At 44.8% G+C, this 27,033-nt stretch overlaps 1 protein-coding gene across 2 annotated transcripts in view; it reads right to left on the reverse strand.

Moving 5' to 3' along the window:
* flncb (filamin C, gamma b (actin binding protein 280)) overlaps window positions 1-27,033 on the reverse strand; it is a gene marked incomplete at its 5' end in the record, with an annotated part of 245,336 nt that overhangs the window by 141,617 nt on the left and 76,686 nt on the right. For both annotated transcript variants that reach the window (XM_083654345.1, XM_083654344.1), the window contains 6 exons: window positions 3,734-3,934; window positions 4,453-4,615; window positions 4,708-4,785; window positions 4,885-5,003; window positions 8,302-8,452; window positions 20,255-20,352. In XM_083654345.1, the coding sequence (XP_083510471.1) occupies window positions 3,734-3,934; window positions 4,453-4,615; window positions 4,708-4,785; window positions 4,885-5,003; window positions 8,302-8,452; window positions 20,255-20,352 (810 nt within the window). The remainder of the gene's footprint in view (window positions 1-3,733; window positions 3,935-4,452; window positions 4,616-4,707; window positions 4,786-4,884; window positions 5,004-8,301; window positions 8,453-20,254; window positions 20,353-27,033) is intronic.

Consider the following 27,033-nt stretch of genomic DNA (forward strand, 5'->3'; position numbering starts at 1 on the left):
AAGGATTACCCTAAGACCTCTGGTCATAGTAATGCTGTCCAGAGAGGGCTTCACACAGTCATTCACTCTCTATGGAGAGCCAAAGTCACGCCGACTTCCGGGTTAGTTAGGGATTTCCTCCGCCATTTATTTTTCCATAGACATTTAGTGAAAAGCTTATGAAAACAGTTTTACTTGGTCACACCAAGTGATTCAGCTATATTTTAGGATCCAGGGGGGGTAAAAATAGCGGGGGGCATGTCAATGTCCCCAAACCCCCCGAGTGAAATGTTCTATGGTCTCTCCTGATTGTAAAGCTGAATTGTGAATTGAATTGTACATAGTTAAAAATAACAGATACAAAAATTCCTTTGTGCCTGTCTCTAGCGATGAACGCTGCTGGGGTACAAATGTAATGTTTCCCCATCTGTCGTTGCTCTTATTTTATTTATTTTATCCTTTTATCCTTATTTATTCTTAGGGGTATGGTACAGTACATCTGTATATTTATATACTTTCTCTGCCCCGGTCTGGACCGTGGTTTTCCTTTGTGATTTGATGCAATGATACATTGTAGCTTTTCTTGTAATATAAATGTGCCGAGAGTGAAGGCAGTCACTCGCCACACTGCACTTTGCTACTGTGCACCTTATATCACTACTTTTCACTTTAGATCACTGCTACGGTTGTCATATTTGCACTTTAACTGTTGTGCTGCACTTTAAACTGCTGCTCTAGACTGTTCTTATAATGTTTTTATTGGTCTTGTTTGTTTTTATGTATGTACTTTGTATTACGCTTTTTGCAACCCAAATTGCCCTTTTGGGACATTTAATAAATCTTGAATCTTGAATCTTGAATGTCTTGGTTTGACCAAGTAAAACAATTTCTATAAACATTTCATGAAATGTCGATGAAGTCCTTTGGTTCGTATGCCTAACCCGGAAGTGGGTGTGACTTTGGCTCTCTATTCTGGATCGTAGAGGAGGATGAAGCCGCTCGGGGCTAAAGGCAGTGCCGGTACATGCTATCAAAAGCTGGGAAAGCCCTTTATAGACTTCTGAGGCAGGGGATGGTTTTGAGTTGAGGTAAAGTAGGAGGGACCAGGCTAGCGCAAGCAGGCTCCAGTCACATCCCCCACCCCCCCCTGGCCTGTACTAACTTGGTCGCCTGGGTTTGGGCGGTGTTGGAGGAGGGGCTCTCCTTGTCTTGTCTGAGGGTGGGGTGCGCATAGGCTGAGGTACTACCTGCACCGGAGAGCCGCTCTGTGGAACTGAGGGAGGGAACGAACGGTTACGTTGTAACCGCGGTTACCTGAATGGAGACGTTGCCTCTCCATTCATTGTTCAATGAATATGAGAGCGGACGTTCCTGCGTCCGTTCCCATATTCATTGAACAACGAATGGGGAGGCTACGTCCAACATGAAATATAACAACAGTATTAACACATACATAGGCAGGAAGAGGACGGAGATCTGCAGACCACCATACCACTGGACCAAAAGAGTGCCCAGAAGAAGGCCCAAACAGCACAGCCCAAAACCATGAGTAGCCATGGTCGCCAGAATAAAATGTTGGGATTGTACATTTCTGCAATACACGCATGTATATGTTTCTGAACCAAAAATATGTTGCATAATGTTTCTAGATCATGTGTATATCAATGTTATACACGTCATAGAGTCCGCCAATAAGGGTGTTGTGGCCGGGATTCACACTGGAGAGTCTTGGTCAAACCCAAACCATAATACTAACCTTAACCAAGTTGTTTTACTGGCCTATTAAAACATAACCACATTTGTTTAATTTATTTTATTTTAATTTAAACATTGGAAAGGCAGCGATGTTTTCAAATCAACTGGTGTTTTGTTTCAAATGTATACAAGATTGTAGGTTCGCAGAACACTAAAATACGTTTTACAAATGTATTTGGACGATTGTTTCAAATTCACATCGAATACCGTGGATCGTAGAAAGGTACAATGTGGACATTTTACTCTGGTGATTGGGTTGCCATGAGCGCACAGCTGCAGCCAAACACCCACTACTCAGAGAAGCTGGGACAGCTGGGCAGACTGGCCCGTCAGACTCCAACCTAGACTGTTACGGAGATCAAAAAGGTTCAGTTCTTTCATCAGTCAGTCTGGACATTAGAAGTCAGGTGACACCCACTCTAATTAGAAAGGAGGAGGAGAAGTGGGGGAAGGGGGCGGGGTCAAAAAGCTGATTATTGTGGATCAAGGTATCTGCATGTTTCAGAAATTTCAAGACCTTTATAATGCTATATGGAATTAAATCAAAGACCAATAGAGAGCCAAAGTGAAGGTCACTTCCTGCTTCAGCACTGTACCAGAGATTTTCATCCACCGTTTATTTTCCCATAGACATTTCAGAAAATGCTTATAACACGGTTCAGATATATTTAGAATCGGGAGAGACCATAGAACATTTCACTCTGACCAAAACGTTTAAAAAAATTCGGATTTAAAGAAAATATGTTTTCGACTTTTTTTACGTTTTGGTCCGAGTGAAATGTTCTATGGTCTCTCCCTATTCTAAATATATCTGAAATTTGGTGTGAACAAGTAAAACATTTTTTATAAGCATTTTACTAAATGTCTATGAGAAAATAAATGGCGGATGAAATGAAAATCGCTGGTACAGTGCTGAAGCAGGAAATGACGTTCTCTTTGGCTCTCTATCTCCCATAGAACACATCTAATGAAAGTTGTGAAACAATAAACGGGTCGTGTAAGAAAAACGACACCAGGAAACACATTTTTAAAGGGATAGTTCTGATTTTTAGAACCCTAGCCTTAATTGCTACTTAGCAATGATTCCTTTCTCAGCACAATCCATGTTGTTCCTCATACTAGCTGTAGACAGTTAGCCACAAACCACTACAAGGCCAATGGGGTCACGCTGCTGTCTGTGCAAGCTGACTCATTGAAATTGTCTTTGTGTGCCCTGTGAAGTAAATCTCAGTGAGCCTCAGTCAGCTTGCACAGACAGGAGCGTGACCCCATTGACCTTGTATTGGTTTGTGGCTAACTATCTGGAGCTAGTATGATGAACAGCATGGATTGTGCTTAGAAAGGACTCTACCAATCATCATCATCATTGCTAAGTAGCAAATAGGGCTAGGGTTCCAAAAATCTGAACTATCCCTATGAAGTCCAATTGTGTTCAATAAAGGAGATACAATGAATATTGTAAATACCCTATTTAATCTAAGGCCGTGGCCACACCGTTGTGTCTGTACGTCTCTGTTCATTTCAATTAGTTTTCAACGAGAGCTCCTACGTTGTCGGGCAGCGCTGACGACGCGTCCGTCTCCGTCAGATTTCCGTCCGTTTTGACGGACAGAAAGTTGATCCCAGTTAAACTTTTTCTGGAAAGGACGGATTCATCACCGTCCGTTTAGCAAATCAGAGTTGACGAGGCGTTGTGTTATGAATGCCAGAACGGTGACGTTCCAAAACAAACCAACCGACATAAATCTATCCGTTAGTAATTCTGTACGTTTTTCCAATGGATCAGTGTAGCCGCAGCCTAAGAGTGGATATGCAGCAGCAATAAACCTGACATTACATGGTGAAAACATATGACCTCGGAGGCCCACGGATAACCTGAAAAAAATAATCAGGTTTAACAATGTCTATCATTAAAACAAGTTTAAATTGTTGACCTGTCTGTTTGAGTACCGTATATACTGTATGTATGTACTGTATACTGTATATGTATGTAACCTACCCTCGGAGATGTGGGCAGTGAAAGGGCTTCTGGGAATCTGCTGCCCAGCAAACGTCACATAGATGGTATGAGGCCCCTCCAGGACGGGCCCATAGGTGCAGCGGAAAATACTGTCTCCCTTGTTCTCCAGAACAATCTCCACTGTATCCCTCCTGCCGTTAGAATCCACAATGATGACACCCACATCTCCAGCGCCGGCACCTGGTGAACAGATAGAGGCAGAACAGTCCTTTGAAAAACTGGGTTGATAAGAAGATGACAGTTAGTACGGTATTAAATAGCCATCATAGAACCACTGATCTATTTGAAACGAATGATGTCTAACCTTAAATTCAGACAGAGCATAAGCAAAAATGTAGAAGAGGCTTGAATGCATGCAAAGTCGATGAAAGGAGGTGAACGGAATGAGATGGACGAAACTTTGGTCAAGGTAGGACAAAGTGAGGTGAAGATGGCAGTTTCCCTGAGATCTATGGGACAGTGTCATTTATTTGAAGAGAGAGAAACAAAAATGAGAAAGGCATTGCAGGAGGTCTGCAAGATGTTTGGAATTTCAGGCTTATCAGGTTTTGTTAAGAACGTTGAGCTACTGTGATTGCTTGAGCTAAAGTCAAGCAATCAAACTTGTGGAGAAAGACCTGTTTGAATGTACTGTAGGAACTTTAGGTTGTTGCAGACATATGCAATTACAATAATCAATACATTTAAATTCGAGTTACCTGCAGTGTAGATGTCGAAGTAGGTGGGCTTATTTGCCACGTTGCCCACAGGCTCCAGTCCCGGGCCTCTGGCCTGCACCTTGTTGGGGTCTCCCAAGGCCTTGGACACGTTCACCGCAAAGGGGCTTCTGTTGATGTCTTGGCCAGCAAACAACACCTTCACCTAGCAGGAGAAGAAACCACAGACCTGTCAGACCATCGTGTATCTCCTCAAGTAAATGATGAACCAAAGCTGCATGTTCTTGATGTGCTTACTTTATGAAGACCCTCCACTTTGGGCAGGTAAACAACCGAGTAAGTTCGGTTCTTGTCATTGTTGGGGATCACTCTGGCCTAGTTGGAGGAGGGTTGGAAATAGTATGTTTTATATTAAGAAAGACATGGTAGAGAGGTAGTAGACTCATTTAGAAGAGTTCCATAAATAGCAAATACCTCCTCTGTGTGTCCCTCTGGGTCCTCCACATAAACCAGAACCTCTCCGAGACCAGCCTCCACCGTCTCCACCAAGAACTCCGCTGGCTTCAGCACAATGTTGCCTCGGGGCTCAATACCTAACACATGAAATCAGAGGAAAGTAGACGAATGAGCAAATAACATTGTGTTGAGAATCAGACAATAATAATTAATGAAGGTAATCTTTATATATATATATATATATATATATATATATATATATATATATACTGTATATAAATAGGAGAGCACTCGTGCACATCCAAAACAGGACGTGCTGGTCGCAGCAAGAGAAATCAAAGTACTAGATAAAAACAAACTTCTCAGGAACAAGTCCATTTGAGGACCGCACACCCAAAAATCCATCCTGCGGCACACCCAAAAATCCGCAGGATGACCAAACTTTTCAAAAAGAACAACAAGAACAATGTGTTTCGCAGATGCGCTTCATCATGTTCATTCATAAAGTGAATGTATTTGTTGGTGATCTGGGTTACGAAAAGAAGACAAAACATTAGACCAGACCGACTCCCAATCAAAATCAGGATCGAGTTCTGGGACATCTTTCCTCCAGACTGTAGCTAAAGAGAGGCTTTTATAAGAGGATATCAATAAATGAGTGTAAAAAAACAGAGACAAAACCCCTGGCAGTTCCTCTATCATAAAATAAGTTATGAAATAGCTGCTGTTTTAATGGTTGACCCCACGGGACCCCATAAGTCTTAAGTGCTGTCCTGAGTTGAGTACCTGGGAGATTATACCAGATCTTGGAAAGAGCGGAGACCAGAATCATTGTAAATCTCCCCTAAAATGTGAATGCCTTTGCTCTCCCAGTGAGGGAAAGCAATAGGCCTTCGTCCAATGAGTAACTGTTGTTAAATATCGGGGTGTTGGAATGCCATGAGCTTTGAATAGCGTTTGATTTCTGGGCGCCGCGCCAAGTCTGGATTACATGTGTGATGATGAGAGGGTCAAAACGTAAAGTCTGGATTACATGTGTGATGAGAGGGTCAAAACGTAAAGTCTGGATTACATGTGTGATGAGAGGGTCAAAACATAAAGTCTGGATTACATGTGTGATGATGAGAGGGCCAAAACCTAACTGACATTGCATGATCGAAATGTTAATATAAATTATAGCTGCTGCGCAGCAATGGGTCGTGGCCGGGCAAGTCTCAAGGCTTTGATGATAGACCATACGGTTCAGAAGTTATGGACCAGAATGTAAAGAGGGCTGTTATAGCTCCACCATCTGCTCAATTTGTGTAATTCTTTCGTGTAGAATAAAAGGCCCCTCTGTGCACCTCCCTACCAAGTTTCGTAGCTGTAGCTGTTATGGTTTCTGAATTACAGCTAATTTACTGCAAGATTTTTCGAAACCCCATACAAGTCAATGGGGAAAAAAAATATTATGACATCACAATTGCTCGAGTGACATCAGTGATGGCATCACAATTGCTTGACTGACTGATGACATCACACATACAACCTAATTGCCAAATGTAACAAGATTTTTCGAAACCCCATGCAAGTCAATGGGGGAAAAAAATATTATGACATCACAATTGCTCGAGTGACATTAGTGATGGCATCACAATTGCTTGACTGACTGATGACATCACAAATACAACCTAATTGCCAAAGGTAATTAAGGTAATTAGGCTATACACGGGGCCAGAATTCAACGTTTTGATGCACTGTGGGCTCAATTTTTGACCGATCGAAAATCTGGTTTGATACTTTTGTGTAGAACAGTCTAACGATGCAGATACTGAAGTTTGGTGTCGTTTGAAGAAAAAATGTGGGAGGAGTAGGGTTTAATCGTTTTTGCAGTTTTTGCAGTTTTGCGGTCTTTAAACTTCATAATTGGCCATAGGTATAGGCCATAGGCATTGTACAAAAGTTTCCCCTCATTTAGGCGCACATTTCGGTGAAAGTTGCAAAGCCGTAGCACGTATGCCTGATTTGTTATGAATTTTTTAAGTTTTAAACTTTAGACGGTCGCTGTAGTGCCACCGTTAGGACTATTGGCCCCAAATTTGTGTCAAAGACGTTTGGCATGGGACTGGACCTTTGTGCAAAGTTTGGTTAGTTTTCATCCATGGGAAGTCGAACTTCCCGGGAGGAAGAAAAAAATAATAATAATAATAAAGGCAAATACAAGAAGTGGCCTGGCCGCTTCGCTGGCCCGGCCACTAATAATATCCTGGAGTCGCCATGGAGAGGCTAGTTCCTCCTCTAAAGCACGCCAGGACACTCCTGCCTTAGGATCAAACAGGTGATTACAGGCCTCAATGAAAACGACCAAAAGTAAAAAAAAAAATAAACATTTGGGATTGCTAACCCCCCATCCAGTTTTCTCCTTTGAACGGTGGACAATTTTAATCTGGGCCGCTTTTTATTCCAAATAAATGTAGTGACTGCTGAGTGAAGTTTCTGTCAAAAACCATTAGGGGGGGTATTAAGGGGATAATTGAACTGAAAAAATTAACTCTCTTGGTAAAATATAAATTTTTATTATTGAAGCACGGCTTGGAGTGAATTAGGTAGGCTTGACCATCTATTTAAGTCCTGAAGAACATTGTTATACATGCCCAAATAATTATGTTTCACGGTTTGGTTTAAAGTCCCTGGAAACCAGAAATATTTTTTTATTATTTAGCATTTTGAGTTCATCACATCACAGGAACCTATGTTAATAAGCCACCAGCCAAATTTGAACGATGATGAACCTCGCAAAGTATATAAATTTAGGTTTGACAGTCATGGCAAAAGTCATGAGAATCAATTAGATTTTAGAGTGTATTTTCTCCAGCGGACTGTGTGGGCGTGTCCCGTCTGCAGCATAGGAGACCTACTGGAGGAGACCTGCTCGGAGGAGACCTCTCTCTCCGTTAACGGAGAGAGAGAGAGAGAGGAGAGAGAGAAGGAAAGATAGATGGAGTGTGTGTGTGTGTGTGTGTGTGTGTGTGTGTGTGTGTGTGTGTGTGTGTAGCTGTGTGTGTGTGTGTGTGTGTGTGTGTGTGTGTGTGTGTGTGTGTGTGTGTGTGTGTGTGCGCGTGCGTGCATGCGTGTGTGATTCGATTAAATCTTATGACGTGATAAGATCATGCATTTTGGCACCGCGAGCACCGCTCTCTTCAATGAGGAAATGGAAATCCAGACCTTGTAGAAAAGTGGCGATTTTAAGGCTTTGGGTTGAAAGTAATGGCTCATACTTTCTGAGGCACACAATTACTCACATAAGCTAGTCGACCTCCTATAAAACTCTTTGAGACTCTCAGTTGACTCTCAAAGACTCTCAAAGGATGAACAGCCCAGAACACACACTAAGCTATAATAATGATTAAAAAAAACATGGACTAAGGAATTGGCTTGCGTCCATGTCTTCCTCACCTGGTCCAAAGGCCCTGGCCTTCTTGGGGTGCAGGGTCTTGGCCCGCAGTGGGGCACCTGGCTTGAGCTTGGCTTTGGGGAACTGGGACAGGTAGGTCATTACAGAGTGCTCGTCCACGTTGGGATCAACAATCTCCTCAGGGGCAATCACCTATAAGAGAGGAGGAACAAGCAGCATGAGCATAGCTCAAAGAACGAAGACACATCCAGGGTTCTATTGTCAAGTCTCAGATAATCCCACTAATAACCAGGTAACTCTGTTGAAGCCATAATTGAGAGCTGAATGAAATGTCTTTCTGCTATATCCACATGAAAATGGGTAATTAAAAGGGGGTGGGGCACAGGCTAATGAACAACTATGCCTACACAGAACAGCTTTAATTAAGTGGAAACTATCTGAAAACCAGCAGTGGAAAATCAAAGGGCGCTGATGATAATTAGGCCTAATTAATTACATTGTGCCCAAAATCACAAGGTGCTTTCTGTTGATGACTGCGACATAACAAGAAGGCTGGGATGAGGGTGGAAGGAAATGCAGGGGATAAATTGTTTTAGAGCAGTGGATCCTAAACTGCGGTATGCGTACCCCTAGGGGTACCTGGAGGTACCACAGGGGATACTTGAGAGAGAGGAGAAAATGGAAACATGTAAGAATAAATCGGGAAAATAAATGAAACGTTAAATCTGTTCAAGAGGCAATCATTGCTATTTCTTATTTTGTAATGTTATATTCTTCAAAGTGTGGGTTGTCATTCATTCATTGCATCATATGCTATAGTTTTCTCTTGCAATTTATTAAGCAAAAATGTTGGAGTCGGGTAAAGGGTATCAGTATCTTGCATCATGATCAGCCCATACAGGTTTAATAGGCATACAAAAGCAGAATTATTTCCATGTCCACAGATGTGCGACCAAATGCAAATTATATACAGATTATAGGAATAAATATATTTTAGGACTATTTCAGATGCTATAAACAGCCCAAATTATTTTAGTGAGTGCATTCTAGAAGGGAGAAAAATTACTAGGACAACAACATTTTCAAAATGCATCACCACATTACATTACATTACATTACATCACGTCATTTGGCAGACGCTTTTATCCAAAGCGACTTACATTAACACATTTTTGTCAGCAATAGAGCAATCAACTATGCAACACAGTCTATGACAACTACAACCTCTGAAGGAACAGTGGTACAAGTTTAGTTTAGGTTAGTTTTTTTTTTTTTTTTTTTTTTTTTAGAAAGATAGAGAAAGAAGTTAGATCAAGAAGGCCCCAGATGGAGCCTGAAAAGGTGTGTCTTTAGTCTTTTCCGAAAGATCGGCAGTGATTCAGCTGTCCTGACCGAAGGTGGAAGCTCGTTCCACCATTGAGGTGCCAGGGACGAGAACAGTCGAGATCGGGATGAGCGACTTTTGAGCCCCCATAGCGAAGGAGGGGCGAGGCGTCCTGCACTGGTGGAGGAGCGAAGGGAGCGCTGAGAGGTTTGGAACCTGACCATAGATTGCAGGTACAGGGAAGCTGACTGGTGTACTGCCCTGTAGGCCAGTACCAGTGTCTTGAATTTGATGCGTGCCGAGATGGGAAGCCAGTGGAGGTCCTGGAAGAGGGGAGTGACATGAGAGAATTTGGGTTGGTTGAATACCAGACGGGCTGCAGCGTTCTGAATGAGCTGAAGCGGTCGGATGTCGGTGGCAGGTAGGCCGTCCAGGAGCACGTTGCAGTAGTCCAGGCGAGAGATGATAAGTGACTGGACCAGGAGTTGAGTCGCTTCTCTTGTGAGAAAGGGACGGATTTTGCGGATGTTGTAGAGGGAGAACCTACAGGAGCATGCTGTCGCAGCTATGTTGGCTGAGCAAGACAGCTGGTTGTCAAGGATCACCCCAAGGTTCTTAGCTGTTTGGGAGGGAAGTACAGTGGTATTCTCAATGGAGATGGAGAGATCAGCGAGAGGGCAGTCTTTCCCTGGAAGGAAGAGTAGCTCTGTCTTACCAAGGTTGAGCTTGAGGTGGTGGGCAGACATCCAGTCGCCAATATCTTTGAGGCATGCAGAGATGCGAGCCTCGATTTGAGTGTCGGAGGGAGGGAAGGAAAGGAAAAGCTGGGTGTCATCAGCATAGCAGTGATAAGAAAAGCCATGACCAATTTACCGATTTACTATGTAAGTAATGTTAATGCAATAACCATTTTAAAATAGTGATGTTGATCTAACTCTACCAGTCCTACTTATAGGCTCTGCAGGGAAGAATCATGATGATGTCACATTTTAATAACTGATGTAGAAATGTCTACATTATGTGACACATCAGTGATTTATGACATCACCGATGTTGTCACAATGGCTCTCTGCATGACTAGAGAGTGACTCTTCTTCTTCTTCTTCTTCTTCTGTTGTTTTATGGCAGTTGCCATCCTTTATGTTGCATTAGTGCCTCCTTCTGGATTTCACTGTTTCCCTACTCTATTATCTTCTGGTAATCCATTCTTCCTGGTGTCACTCTGATCCAAAATGTGTGACTCATGTAGCCAATGAATAGCCAGGAAGGGGGCTCACGCTACGTCTGAATGCATAAAATAAAGCTGATATCGTCGCTGTCTGATGAAAACCACTTAACTTCATTTTTTATTTTGACTATAAATGGAATATACAGTATCCATTCTCCTGGTCGATCTACTGGTCGGTTTTTGACATCTAAATGACCAATCCGGGTAATCTATTTAACATGTTTTGCCAGGTCTAGCATCCAATGGTGATCCATTGGATGCTAGACCTGGCAATCACACCGCCTATGTGACAGCTGAACCTCCATGCTCGTCCCCCTACCTCATGAGGACTACCCGGAAAAAGCAGAGGCACGCTGCTGAACCAAACGCTGCTGTGTTCTGGCTTTGGTTTTGTGTGATTCTGGCATCGTCTGACGTAAATAGATCAATAAGGTGTTTTCGGGTTGTCCCTGGGCTGCAAACTCATTTAAAGTATGCAAATCAAAGTGGTTTCTGACGAGAATAATGTTTACGTTACTGCGAGGCTGCACATCCCCATGACAGAGCCACTCTCTCGGCCTGGGAGTGGGAGATCCGATGCTCATGGTCTGCACGGGCTCGTTCGCTCCAGAAGGCAGGCGGCCGCGCACGGCTGCACGGCCAGGAGAAAATGCCTCAAACTCGTACTGATAATCCCGTAACATCATTTGAGCTTATTCAGGTAAGATATTAATAATGTAATGACAGATTCAGCGAGAAAATGTCTATAATGAAGACGTGCCAACTTTGACGATGTGGTGTTTAGTATTTTAAGAGCACAGCGTTTTTGTCATTTCGGGAAAAGTTGGAGATGCTAAATTTTGCTGCAATTCGATGGCGCTGCTTAATTACCTTAATTACCATAGTTCCAGGAACTTTTGACAAAACTTTTGAAAAAACTGGTACATTGGAGTGAATGGAGATGTCGCAACTCTTCTATTATATGGCTCTGTGCATGACATCACAATTGCACAGGTGACATAACTGATGACATAGCGTGGCATCGGTGACATAACTGATGACATAGCGTGGCATCAGTGACGACGTCACAATGTCTATGACATCACTGGTAATGTCACAAATGTCTATCACATCATCAGTGGGACATCATCCAGTGGGTACGACATCATAGGTCACCTCACTAGACCCTACGGTGTAGGGCATGCTGTGGTGAATTGTCTGATTCTCTGACCAAAAGTGAATGCACCCACTAGGGGCCAAGGCAAAAGAGGGTCTGTGTGTGTCTCGCCAATGATGTCATTTGTGGCCACTATGGGCTGACTGGCCAGGTCACCGATGATGTCATACATGGCCACTTGGGGCCGAGTGGCCAGGACGCCAATGATGTAATACGTGGCCACTAGGGGCCGAGTGTCCATGGCGCCGATTATGTCATACGTGGCCACTTGGGGCCGAGGGGCCAGGTCGCCAATGATGTCATAAGTACATCTTAATCGGAAAATGTTCAATTCGGAAAAAGGCCAAATTCTGAAAAACCAACCGGAATATGCTGTTTACATTACCTTATCAAATGCAGAACATTGTCATTTTAATTGAACATTGAACATTTGCGGAATAATAGTGGAATATTGTGTGCATGTAAACCTACAACATTGTGACATCACTGATGTCATAAATCGGTTAGATGATGTCACCGGTGATTAGGTCACCAAGGATGCCAACAACAGTGATGACGCCACAGTGAGGAGTCAACAGTGATAGTGTCATAATCATGTTGCCACAGTGATGATGTCATAATTGATGAATCAGTATCAGAATCAGAATCAGAAAGACTATAATGACATGGGACAAGTTACAGTAGCTCGCTCACAGAACACACATAGCATAAAATAAACAGTAGTAAATGCAATAGTAAGCAAAATAAGCAGAATAAGAACACAACATAGCATAGAATAAACAGTAGTAAATACGATAGAAGCAAAAATAAGTAGAATACGTCTAAAGTAAGCAAAATAAGTAGAGTAAGTATACATTATGTGCCAATTATCTTTATTGCACACTGGACTTATATTAAGTCGGCTTGCCCTATACGTTACACGTGGCTCAGCCAGGCACAGTTAACCTATCAGCTGGCTCAGTCTCAGGGAGACTGAGCGTCTCCGAGGTGCTCTTTTAAGAGAGGCATTAAATAGACCAATGGCCACAGGCAGGAATGATTTCCTGTGCCTCTCCGTATTGCATCTAGGTGGAATCAGTCTCTCACTGAACGTACTCCTGTGTTTGACTAGCACGCCGTGGAGTGGGTGCGAGTCATTGCTCATGATGGAGCGTAGCCTGGACAACGTTCTCTTCTCTGACACATGATAATGACACCTGACATGATGTCACTGTTGAAGATTAGTGATTTCACTTATGATGCGTTATAATGTAATGTGATGTCACAATTGATAAAAATGACACCTGACATATGATGTCACTGTTGAAGGTTAGTGATTTCACGTATGATATCATACTGTAATGTGATGTCATGTTCAGGGCCTATATGAGCCAGCTCTGCTAGTCGTCTCATCTTTGTGAGACATCAATGTTTCAAGCATTTCCCACCATCTCGATATTGGCATTCATTGGCTATGCAGCCACACTCCAGATGCAAAATAGATCCACCACTTTCCCCTCACACCCAATCACCTTGAATGGATCCACCGATTTCCCCTCACACCCAATCACCTTGAATGGATCCACCGATTTCCCCTCACACCCAATCACCTTGAATGGACCCACTGCTTTCCCCTCACACCCAATCACCTTGAATGGACCCACCACTCTCCCCAACAACCCTGCCTCCATGCACGACTCCACAACCAAATATATCTTGATCGGAGCATTGGTGGGTGCAGCCTTGGTCGCCTTGTCTTTCGCCATTCTGTTTATATCGCTCCGGCATCGAGGAACATACATGATAAACAAGGCCAAAGGAGTGGACGATGCGCCCGATGCTGATACGACCATCGTCAACATTAAGCCTGTGAGTGAAAAATATATATTTGACTGTATTCTCTGGAGGATTTATTCAACAAAAATCTGTATACAGAGTCCCACTTCACGACCTTTTAAGTTGAACAGTTCAGCTTCACCACAGTCAAATATATAATTTTCACTCACACGCCTGATGCTGACACGGCCATCATCAACGTTGAGCCCGATGCTGACACGGCCATCATCAACGTTGAGCCTGATGCTGACACGGCCATCATCAACGTTGAGCCCGATGCTGACACGGCCATCATCAACGTTGAGCCTGATGCTGACACGGCCATCATCAACGTTGAGCCTGATGCTGACACGGCCATCATCAACGTTGAGCCCGATGCTGACAGGGCCATCATCAACGTTGAGCCTGATGCTGACAGGGCCATCATCAACGTTGAGCCCGATGCTGACACGGCCATCATCAACGTTGAGTCTGATGCTGACACGGTCATCATCAACGTTGAGCCCGATGCTGACATGGCCATCATCAACGTTGAGCCTGATGCTGACAGGGCCATCATCAACGTTGAGCCTGATGCTGACACGGTCATCATCAACGTTGAGCCCAATGCTGACAGGGCCATCATCAACGTTGAGCCCGATGCTGACATTGAGCCTGATGCTGACAGGGCCATCATCAATGTTGAGCCTGATGCTGACAGGGCCATCATCAACATTGAGCCCGATGCTGACAGGGCTATCATGAACGTTGAGCCTGATGCTGACACGGCCATCATCAACGTTGAGCCCGATGCTGACAGGGCCATCATCAACGTTGAGCCCGATGCTGACATGGCCATCATCAACGTGGAGCCTGATGCTGACAGGGCTATCATCAACGTTGAGCCCGATGCTGACAGGGCCATCATCAACGTTGAGCCCGATGCTGACAGGGCCATCATCAACGTTGAGCCTGATGCTGACACGGCCATCATCAACGTTGAGCCTGATGCTGACAGGGCCATCATCAACGTTGAGCCTGATGCTGACACGGCCATCATCAACGTTGAGCCTGATGCTGACAGGGCCATCATCAACGTTGAGTCTGATGCTGACACGGCCATCATCAACGTTGAGCCTGATGCTGACAGGGCCATCATCAACGTTGAGCCTGATGCTGACAGGGCCATCATCAACGTTGAGCCTGATGCTGACAGGGCCATCATCAACATTGAGCCTGATGCTGACACGGCCATCATCAACGTTGAGCCTGATGCTGACACGGCCATCATCAACATTGAGCCTGATGCTGACAGGGCCATCATCAACGTTGAGCCTGATGCTGCCTGACACAGTTGTTATCAACATTGAGACCGATACTGACAGGGCCATCATCAACGTTGACGGCAACAATGCACACGCAGAGTGTTAGAAAGGTTCCCTGTTCAGGTGCCTATTCACCATGGATGTAGCAAGGGACCCAATCCGGCCTGCCTGGGCTTCCCTGGTGCTTACATGAATATTAATATCACAATGGAGGGAGGGAGGGAGGGAGGGAGGGAAGTGTTAATCATGATTTTGCGGGCGGGTGGTGTTAGCAAATCGTGACATCTTCCGGTGTGCTTCCTGTTGGCATGTGGTGAGGCGCAAACTCGCCGCACATAACTTCCTAAAATAACTCAAGAAATAATGTAAAATCTTCATCATTCAAACTGCAAAAACATCAAAGCAATCCTTGGTGACATTTATTGAATTTACGGAGTAGGAATGGTGGTGGTCCCCAAACCAAACCCCAGAATATGCGTGGACCTCACCCGACTGAATGAGAGTATCTGCAGGGAGAGACACATACTACCGGCAGTTGATGAGATGCTGGCACATTCCATGAAAGTTCCACTCTGCGCACAGGGAGTCACACTCCGAGAAAAGTCAGTCAGGAGTGCGCACTGGAGCAAAGACATCTCCCTACCATATAGCAACAGAATTGATAAGACAGCGGCTCTGCAACCAGAGGTGTGTAACCAAAACAAAAAGATAAATAACCTCAGGACCATTACAAACTCTCTTAAACATAATTGCCTAGGCTCTCGCCGTGCAGCTACCACTGGACCATCCTAGTCACTGCAAATGCAGCCTGTCAAGAGAGCAATATATCTTTTCTTTTTTAAATCTTTTTTTGTAAATGAAAGGAAAGAGACCTTTTTACCAAATGACTGATTTTCACTCACAATATAACTGCATGAAGAATCACAGCCTTTGATGTCTTTTATTACGCCCTTTGGAAGATACTGCGTTCAGCGTCTACCTTTCGGTACCTCATCCGTGCCTGAACACCTTCAGTTGACAATCTTGCAAATGGCAGGCGCAAAGGTCAAAGGTCACTGTGCCATGTGGATGATATTCTGCTCTATGGGAAGGACAGGACAGAATATGATGAAAGACTGCAGGAAGTACTGCAGAAATGTGAGGAGGCAGGCCTTACACTCAATGAGAAATGTGAATTCGTAATGGAGAAAGTCAAATAACATAAGTGCAACAGGAATCAAGGCAAATCCGGACAAAATCAGTGCCATCGTGAACATGCCAGAAGCTTGTGATGTGGAGGTCTGCCGTTTTATGGGGATGGTTAATTATGTAGACAAGTTCTCACCTAACCTACCAACCCTCACTAAACCCATAGGTGAACTGTTGAAAAGCGTCAGCACTTGGACATGGGATGCGCAACAGCAGACAGCCTTTGAAAAGGTCAAAAGAGAGCTAAGTTCACCCTCAGTCCTAGCACAATACAGTCTGAAGAAAAAGACAATGGTCTCAGCGGATGCATCTTCATATGGACTTGGGGCGGTCCTCGTGCAACCACAAACATATGGTGGCTGGAGACCGGTAGTGTACATATCACAGAGTCTAACACCCACAAAGGTACAATATGGACAAATTGAAAAGAGGCCCTTGCAGTAGCATGGGCCTGTGAGCAACTCAATTCATATCTGCTAGGTTTGGAATTTACAGTGAGAACCGACCATAAACCCTTAATCTCACTACTGGGCTCTCGGTCCTTAGATGATCTTCCTCCAAGAATGATTAGATTTAGGGTGAGTCTTGAGGTTCACATATTGTATAAGATCATACATCCCAGGCAAACAAATTGTCACCGCTGTTGCTCTCTCAAGAGCCCCAGAAGGACCAGAGAACACAGGCCAACAACAACAGCCTGGAAAATTAATGCTGTGTCTACAACAACTATACCTGACTCTGAACCTAAACTAGCTCATATCAGGGAAGCACGGAGCACAGAGTCTTGACTTTCTCTCCCTCCGTGCTGTTAGCATAGGCTTGTATCATGGTCCAGCTAAATTAAAACCCTTGGCTGTAGTGCCATGGGGCATGTCTGGAAATAGCCCGTATGGGTATTTAGCTCGTCTAAGTGGGCAGCACCTGATGCTGCACTGCTGAACTCTGGCCAGTCAGTGGAGCAGATCAGCACAGCAGCACTACTTTTTGGTTTGTAATATCAAAGTCAGAGTAGGTAGAAAAATATCTATTAAATACAATCTAGCATGCACAAAGCCCCGATCCAGCCACTCCTTCCAGACAGACGAATACACTGTGAATACAGCTTGAGAAAAAGGCCAGCCCACTCATGATTTCAGCCTCTCTTGAGGCTGATTTCTGTATGGTTTTTCCTGCCTGCAACCATTGATTTTGAAATTATCATGATTAAGTAAATTTGCATCAAGAGTTCAAGTTCTTTTAACATGACAATGTGCAGGTCAGAGACAACGTTTTTGGAATATGCAGCAGTTTTCATATTTATTACTGAGAACCCTGAGTAGGTTGAAGATATGTATGTATGTATGTAATATCCAAAACTGTACCGTTTGTACAGAATGTATTTTTTACACAGAATGTAAATTTTGTATGTGATTGAAACTATGCAAATTGTTTGATGTCTTGAAACTATGCAAGTTGTTTGACCCCAGGAAGAATAGCTGCAGCTCTGCTGTAGCTAATGGGGATCTTAACCCTAGAACACTAACGTCGGGTGATTTTCACCCGGACAATTGAATTCACGTGATTTTCATTGTCTTGCTGCTGTCTGAGGTGGGCGGGTCCTTAGGTACCTTCAGGATGCTCACTGACGTCATTGAATGTAGGTTTGTTTCCCTGCTCCCATTCATGGTTTTTTCTACCGGCTATGCGTTCGGGTGATTTTCACCCGACGTTAGTGATAGAGGGTAAAATATCTTCGGCTTAGTTACAATGGTATTGTGGTGATTTTTTTTTTTTTTTCACCACACAAGTCCCATGAATGGGTGGACCGAAGGAGAAGTTGGGAGCTCCTTTTTTTTGCGGGGGGGGATTTTTTTATAACGATTACCTCATTTTTCCCGAATTTGACATATTTTTTATAGTGTCCCCCGTAATAAACTTTTTTGTGTTGTTTGTGATATTTCACATTTAAAAACAAAAGAAGAGTACCGGTACCTCAATTTGCCATGTATTGTTGTACTTTAAGATATTTTGATGAGAAGTATGTTTTATGGGGTATATTGCATCGGGTGAAATACACCCGACGTTAGTGATGGTGTGACTTTAAATCACGTTAGTGTTCTAGGGTTAAATAAAGACAAAGACAAAGACAAAGATAATACAGATCTTATTTTACCAATTAACACACTCCCCCCAAGGACCATGTCAATATAAACTTATTCAACCCCTGTCTCAAAGCCAAATGCAGTCCTAACTAATACAATTTACAGTAATAAGTAGAATTTGACCAGCTTAACCTTTATACACATAAACGCAGCTTCATTAGAAAAGGGAAATTCCTATACTGACAACATTAAACAAAAGCACTGACTTTCCTTAGGGTATGTTGCAGTAGTTTTTTTATGCGTAAATCCCATCATACCTTATATGAATGGATCCATTCAACTTGGCAACTACAGTACACAATGTTATGATGGATAGGGCATGCCCCTGCATGACCACAGGGCCACCAGAAATGTGTTTCTGGAATGTAACACAAGTTGGACTGTCATTTTGACATACTGGTGGGCCCAAATGGCAGTGCGATTCTCGAAGATGTCATTTGAAGGACTGAGATAGAGATAACTGTAGCGCCGGAGCGCCCATCGCCCCGCCCACCCTGTACATTCTCAGAGCCGGAAGTGTACGCGTACAGACTGGAGTACGTTTCTAGACCCACTCCTTCAAAATTAAAAGACTAAATATTTTTCTTTTTAAATTGGCGTAGGTATATGATATTCTATAATATGCTTGTGTGCATTAGTGTCTAAAGACATCATCCTAAAGTTTAGGATGATTGAATGTTTGTATGATTCATGACCAATGTTGACAGACAATTCCCCCTGTTGACCACATTCTCTGGGTTGATCTGGCTAGGTAATCGGCTAGTTATGCTACTAGCTATAGCAACTCAGCCTGTCCCTACTCCCTACCCATGCTATGAGCTCCATGGTCGGCCTCTGAGACCCAGGACAGCCCCCTCAGTACAGACAGCTAGCTGTCCCCTGGGACTTATCAAACGTTAGCTTGCGTGCTTGCTAATGCAGACTTTGTTATCTAGCTATAGCTAACATCAGTGTTTGACTTGCTTGCCTCACTCGCACTAACGGCTTTTATTTTTGACGGAGTAGGTCTAGAAAGTATCCGGTCTGAGAACGTACACCTCGGGTCTGTACGCGTAAACTTCCGGGTCTGAGAATGTACAGGGTGGGCGGGGCGATGGGCGCTCTGGCGCTGGAGTTAGATGATATTGGAAGGACTTAGCCTCATGTCTGAAAGGGTACACTTCACGTAACGCCCGGGTCATGCTCAGGGAAAGCAACCCTGAAATGATCCAGAGTTCATGTCTGAAAGTGGCTTTAGTGATCATGTAACTGTTGCATGATGTTACATTGATGTTACATTGTAACGTAACATCAGTGAACTGCATACATCACGCTCCTGTTTACCAACCCAGCTGGTCCGTGATGCTTTGAGGATAGCAAAGGGAGCAGAAAGACAAAAGATCTAACATTAGAATACTTTTGACAGCAAGGTCGCAGGTTTGTATCCCCACCCACGTCCTTTCTGTGTGGAGTTTGCATGTTCTCCCCGTGTTTGCATGGGTTTCCTCCCACAGTCTAAATATATGCTGTGTTTGTGTATAGTATCGCAATGTATATAATCTAGAAAAATGTCTAGCATGTTTATCTATGTAAGCTGTATATGATGTAGTTAGTATACTGTGATGATGCTATGTAAAGCCCTGCTTATCATACATGCTTGTATGATAAGGGGCTATAAATATAATTGAACTCAAACTTCTTTTGCAAACCCCACTCTGTGATTTAGGCTGAAAAGACCTTACCTAGAGCATTTAATATGGTAACTTGTAGCCTACTTCTACTGCCATCCATCTTTCTTTTTGTTTGTTTGTTTTTTATTCATTATTCTACAGAGTTGGATATATTTCTTTCTCCGTTACCTGTGGCACGCCGAGCCAGTCGTCTGCCTGTTGCATGGCCTCTCTGGCATTCTCCACTGGCTGGCTAGGATCCCATGTCTCCCAGTCCGGACACAGGCCTGGTGGAGAGGAGGAGAGGAGAAGAGTTGTGCATAAGAGTCTGCACTAGTGGCTTTATTCACACGTCGGCCATATTTGATACATCCTCCTAATCCGGCTTGGGTAACCCTCCCCGCAACACAGCAAAGCAGATGGAGACAGAGGCTCAACTCAAACAGCCTGTGCAAACAAATCAAATAAATATTCATCCAAAAGAATGATTGTTGTGGAGAGATGAGCAGAGCTGCAGAAGGCCCAAATAAAAGGCCATGCAACTGGACTGAAGAAACCTCCATAATGCTGAGATCCATAGTCGCTTATGTCAGTGGGTAGTCAGCTATTTCGTGCGAGTTCATTGTTATATTTACCTCCAAACTAACTAGGTTGTAGCTAAGTTGTTGTAGCCAACCAACAGTAGCAGTTTAAACAAGCCAAAGTCACCTAACTAGCAGACAACTATTAAAGAATTCGATGCTTGTTAATGAAGTGCCACCAAGGATTTGAAACATGGTAATATCTTATACTAATACTAAAGATACAGGCCGATAATGCTGTCAATCAAGAAGAACTGAACCACACAGTCTGCTAATCTGTTGACATATTGTAGGATAATAATCCATTTTCAAAAATGCAAAAGCAGAAGTCCAGTCCAGTCCAGTCCAGTGGAGTCCAGTCCAGTCCACTACTCTCCTGTAATCCTTACACCACAGATGTAATGATGTAAAGCCCTGGGTGTTTTACCTTTCCAGTGGGAACAAGAAACAATGTGCTGATCAGCAGAAGGAAGCAGCCCACATACTGTAGGTCAGGCCAGGGAGTGAGAGCGTCTCCCCGCTAACCCACAGTGTCTGACTGAATGAGATGGATGCAGACATGCAGGATACACAGACAGACACGTGCGCTATGATAATGCCTGTAATAGGATTTACCAGGAGTGACACACTGAGAAAGACTATGGCCACGGAGGGAGGGGGGTCTAGGGGTGAATAAGGGAGAGATTTGCCTACATGTTTCTATGTCTGTTGGCTTTGCCGGTGTTGTGCCAAAAAGTGATTACCAGTAGGCTAGCTGCCAAAAAGTGATCTGCCAAAAAAACGTATTGCTAAAAAGTAATTGCCATCCATATTTAAAGGCAAGCTTTTTATATGTGTTTATATATAATAATGTATATCTGTAACAATACTATAATATAATTTCTGATTTTGTGTGTTTCATATGTCTAATATTAAGAAATTCCAATTGGAAACTAGAATATAATAAACATGCTTTACGGGATGGGTTATATGGTGGTCTCGACCTAGTTTCAAGATGAAAGAGGGGGCCTGCCCCTAGCTTGGGGGGGGGGGCAAGCTACCCAAGGAGCTACCCAAGGGGGGTCCAGGGGGATTCTCCCCCGGAAGAAGATTTTGTACATTTTAAAGTAAAATTCGTCAACCTGGTGGATTTGAGAGCAAAATGAAGAGGCTAAATCTATGAAGAACTACACACATCTCTAATGTGTTGTGACTTTACAAATAATTAGGCCTAAACAATTAATATTAAATGTATTTACACATTGTGCACAAATTGCATTCATTGTGACAAATTTACAATAGTTAATATCCAGCCAGAATCATTGCAAATGGATGTTCAAAGTAACAGTTAGCAATAGCATTCAGTTAATCAATGCCTAACGACAGCCAGATTCCGTTTTAAACTTTAAAACAGAAAAACGGAAAAACGTTTCCCTTTCTCCGAGATGATGCTCCAGTCATTCAGTCAAATAAACAGAAGCTGTGCTGCTCATTAAATATACTCCTCATTAAATGGCAAACCAAGTGAGGTCACAGTAGCCTACAATTCGGACAGTTAATTGTGCTGCGGGGCGATGCCCATCATCGGTATACGGCTCCACATATACTCTCATTCCACGGTAACAATGCTGCAAGTTAAAAATATCTGTTCAGGCTATCACCGCCCTTGTCACATTAACTGTGCAGGTCATTAAAGCGCTGGCTATATAGGAGTCCAGGACTGCAGCGATCGCACCGTCGCCAGCAGAACCAGCACTTAGCGTCCACCAGGGCTCCCGCACTGGCAGCGACTATTGGTGTCCAGGCTTCTCCAGGCATCGCCGGGCCGTCAACACCGTGCGTCACCATATCCTTTCATCATTCATAATAATAATGCTTTTTGGTATCATATCATGCCATTTGCGGAATGTCAGTCATATCAATCAGGCTGAGAGACCTCCTGCGTCCCTCTATCTCCGTATCAATCATGTGTCAATGCCATAGCTTCAGCACCGGGTTGCCTCGGAAAAGGCATTAATCACATGCCGGCATCAATCCCATTCATTTAGCAAATTGAGCATCTAGTGTCCATAATGCTAGGTATGCCGGAAGGGGCGTTAGTTCATGCATGCCTATACGTGCTAATATTTGAACGTGCGTCCAGAGTTCAAGTGTTAAATAGCCTAAGTGTCATTGATTCATTCCGTCGCGTAAGCAGGACCGGTCACAAGGCTTTAGAGGGCCTACATGTGATCATCCCCACGAATTATTGGCCCGTAATATCCAGCTCAGGGCAGATCTAGTCATATGGTGCATTTGCATTTAGCTCTGCCCACTCATTCAGTTCTGGTCCTTGCAACATAATTTTGCTGAGGGGGCTAGAAATTAAATTCATTGTCTCTGATTAAGCTGAATGCTTAGTCTCGCTGTCAACGAAACTGGAAATCAAATCCATTGCCATTGTCTAGGCCGAAATCAAGTCACTGTCTCTGATTAAGCTGAATGCAGACTCATGGCCGGTGACGAAACCGGAAATCAAATCCACCGTCTTCAAGCGGACGTTCCAAAAACGCAACCTCCTTAAGCAGCATGGCAAATGCAAACCCGTGCAGTAGCACCCTTTCATCGCATTTCGTTGGTGGTGGTCTCCCCAAAATTATAGTGCCAGCAGTAAGCCGCCATAAGTCGCTCGTCGCGCAGGGGCGAGTCTAAAGTCATAGTGCAGCAGTAGCAATGCTCCGAAGTAAGTCGGTGGAACAAGTGTGGTCTCCCCGAAATTATAGGCCAGCAGTAAGCCGCCGCAAGTCGCTCGTTGTGCAGGGGCGAGTCTAAAGTCATAGTGCAGCAGTAGCAATGCTCCGAAGTAAGTCGGTGGAACGCGGAACAAGTGTTCCCTTCCAGCGCTCTCCCCGAAGTTATAGCGCAAGGGGGTGCTAAAGATATAAACGTTATTCCAGACTCAGGTCCATAAAAATACGTACAAAAACACATACAGTACAATAAGAAATAAAATAAAATAAAACCACACAACAAATAGGTTTAAAACACATACAAGCAGCTATTTCAAGGCTTCCAGAAGTGTGACATAAATTTCGTGTCACTTTGCGCAGGCACCGCTAGGGCCATAATAACTCCATTCTTTGACTGGCTAAGTCGACGCATAAAACTGTAAATAAACTTTCTCAGAACAGCATGGAAAGTGGGCACATTACTGCTTACAAACATATGGCTAGCACTTGTCCATCCTGGATGCCGGAGTAAAATCCTAAATGCATCATTATATTATATATTATAGTGCCAGGGGGTGCTAAAGTTATAGCACCAGCAGTAGTAATGCTCCGAAGGGGGTGCTAAAGTTATAGCGCCAGCAGTAGTAATGCTCCGAAGTAAGCCAGGTGCAGCAGTAGTAATGCTGCGGCAGGTAAGCCGGTCAAACAAGCGTTCCCCTTCCAGTGCCGCGTGCGCGTAAGTCACTGGAGCCGGTCTAGGTCGTGGCGAGTCCAAAAATGTTAATACAGCGCGCCGCAGCAAACCGGCGCGACTCCATCCAGCGCCCGCTGTATCGCTGAGGCCAAGCCGGTCAGCAGTTTTCGTAAGTCGCCGTAGAGACTGAGCGCGCCGACGTAAGCCGCTTGGCGGTGCTTGTTCTATCCAGCGCCCGCTGTATCGCTGAGGCCAAGCCGGTCGGTAGTTTTCGTAAGTCGCTAAAAGCCTGGAAGCCCGGAGTTGTCTCTAAAATCTTAAGTCGCTGAAGTAACTAGGGGTGAAAAAGTGCCAGCCGTAGTAATGATTCCAATAGGCAAATGCCGTGGTGACTGCAAAACACTAATTCAGATCAAAGCGCCGCCTGAGCGTAAGTCGCGAAGGCGGAAAATGCTAAGTCAGCGTGCCGAATTATGCCGGATTGGTCGATCACCCAGCGCCCGCTGTATCGCTGCGGCCACGCCCGGTCGGTGATTTTCGTAAGTCGCCGTGCGCCAAGCCAACCGGTCGGCGACAAGCGTCGCATTCCGCCCAGCGCCTGCCGTATCGCTGAGGCAAGCAGACCGGTTGGTGGTTTTGGGGGGGTTTTTCTTTCTTAATGCTAAGTCAGCGCGCCAAATTATGCTGGATTGGTCGATCACCCAGCGCCCGCTGTAGCGCTGCGGCCACGGCCGGACGGTGGTTTTCGTAAGTCGCTGCGAATGCTAAGTCAGTGCGCCGAATTATGCCGGATTGGTCGATCACCCAGTGCCCGCTGTATCACTGCAGCCACGCCCGGTCGGTGATTTTCGTAAGCCGCTGTGCGTCAAGTAAACTGCTAAGTCAGTGCGCCAAAGTATGCCGGATTGGTCGTTCACCCAGCGCCCGCTGTAGCGCTGCGGCCACGCCCGGTCGGCGGTTTTCCTAGAGGGGGGTTTTCTTTCTTAACTCATTGAGTGCCAATGACGACTATCGTCGTCAATTCAAATAGTAACGTAGAGTGCCAATGACGACTAAAGTCGTCAATTCCGTTTTTTGACGGTGGGACGTGGATCAAAGCCAGATGCATCTCCTGTAAAAATATGGGCGATGTGTATAAGCTATTTTACGGACCCATTAGGTGGCGACAGTGCTCTCCAGATTAGAGAAAGGTGAGGAAAAAACAGAGAAGAAGTCATGGGGAAACGGAAACCGCATCGGTATGCATCGATATGCATGAAGCATAACATTAGCTGTGCCTGTGAACAGCAGCCAATCTGCTGCCACAATTGAGCCCCTCCGTCTCCGCTGCGATAGCCCCTCCACATGATTAGTTGCCGACACCAGCGTCTTTCTGAAAAGTTACATTATTCTCAGCTGGAAGCGCTGGGAGCCGGCGACAAAAACGGCGGAACGCTGTGAAAAAGCTGGGACTCGCCTGACACACGCAGCAGAGTGAGCAGAGCCACCAGAGACACTCCCACGGAGGAGGAGTTTGCAGTTGAGGGGGGTGGGGGTGCTGTTTTATTGAAGGAAATTACTGTTCAGATGTTTCAGGTCAGAAAATATTAGCTTCAGAGTCAGTGATTTGCTTGAAATGCTTAATTTCACAAAAGGCTCATTATCTCAGCTTCTAGATGGAAACGTCTGTTTTTGGTGAAATCAACCTTTTTTTTGCTGATGATACAATAGAGTCTCATCGTTCTTTGGGCGTGTTCGGTGTTTACATAGTAATATCACACAATATTCTGTGGACCTCGAGAAATCACTGAAAACGCTCTGAAAGGGCTGGCACTGGGAGCATCCGTTTTCCAAAAGTGGCTGGCACTCAATGAGTTAATGCTAAGTCAGCGCGCTGAATGCCGGATTGGTCGGTCACCCAGCGCCCGCTGTATCGCTGCGGCCACGCCCGGTCGGTGATTTTCGTAAGCCGCTGTGCGCCAAGTAAACTGCTAAGTCAGTGCGCTGAAATATGCCAGATTGGTCGTTCACCCAGTGCCCGCTGTAGCGCTGCGGCCACGCCAGGTCGGCGGTTTTCCTAAGTCAGCGCGCCGAAGTATGCCGGATTGGTCCATCACCCAGCGCCCGCTGTAGCGCTGCGGCCACACCCGGTCGGTGGATTTCGTAAGTCGCTGTGCCGCCTTTTCTTTCTTAAGGCTAAAAGGGGGGTTTCCTTTCTTAATGCTAAGTCAGCGCGCCGAATTATGCCGGATTGGTCGATCACCCAGCGCCCGCTGTATCGCTGCGACCACACCCGGTCGGTGATTTTCATAAGCCGCTGCGGGGTTTTCTTAATGCTGAGTCAGCGCGCCGAATTATGCCGGATTGGTCGATCACCCAGCGCCAGCTGTATCGCTGCGGCCACGCCCGGTCGGTGGTTTCCGTAAGTCGCCCCACCAAGCCAATCGGCGACAAGCGTTGCATTCCGCCCAGCGCCCGCTGTATCGCTGAGGCAAGCAGACCGGTTGGCGGTTTTGGGTTTTTCTTTCTTTTGGGGGATTCTCTATTCTAGTCTGAGCAGATGCCCTCTCTCGCCGCAAGAAGAGAGGCATCTTACCACGGAGTCATTACGCCAAAGAACTAGTTGCCATGCTGCCATGCCATCAGAATTAGTTGCCGTACCGTTTCATGCCATAGATCTTATCGACATGCCATACTTGAATAAAGCTTGCTTGTTAACTCTACCCTCTGGTCTCTGATGATTGAAATGGTGGTCTCGACCTAGTTTCAAGATGAAGACCAGACACGCTGCCTCGTATCACATGTAATCTAGTGACCTCATCATAATATAATCCTAGCGTGACGACAAGTGTAATCGTCCGTGTGACGCACTTGCCTATATGACGCCGATAATGTCGTCAGTGCCGAGGCTATGACGTGGCAGTATTTATAGCCATGCTCAGCGCGTCATCGTTCTCTTTCCCTGATCTTCTGGTCGCTGTACCTGAGCTGATCGCATCCCGTTCTCTGAAAGCTGTGTTTCGCCCC

This window comes from Poromitra crassiceps, assembly GCF_964638095.1.
Source record: "Poromitra crassiceps genome assembly, chromosome: 2".
Taxonomy (NCBI): Eukaryota; Metazoa; Chordata; class Actinopteri; order Beryciformes; family Melamphaidae; genus Poromitra; species Poromitra crassiceps.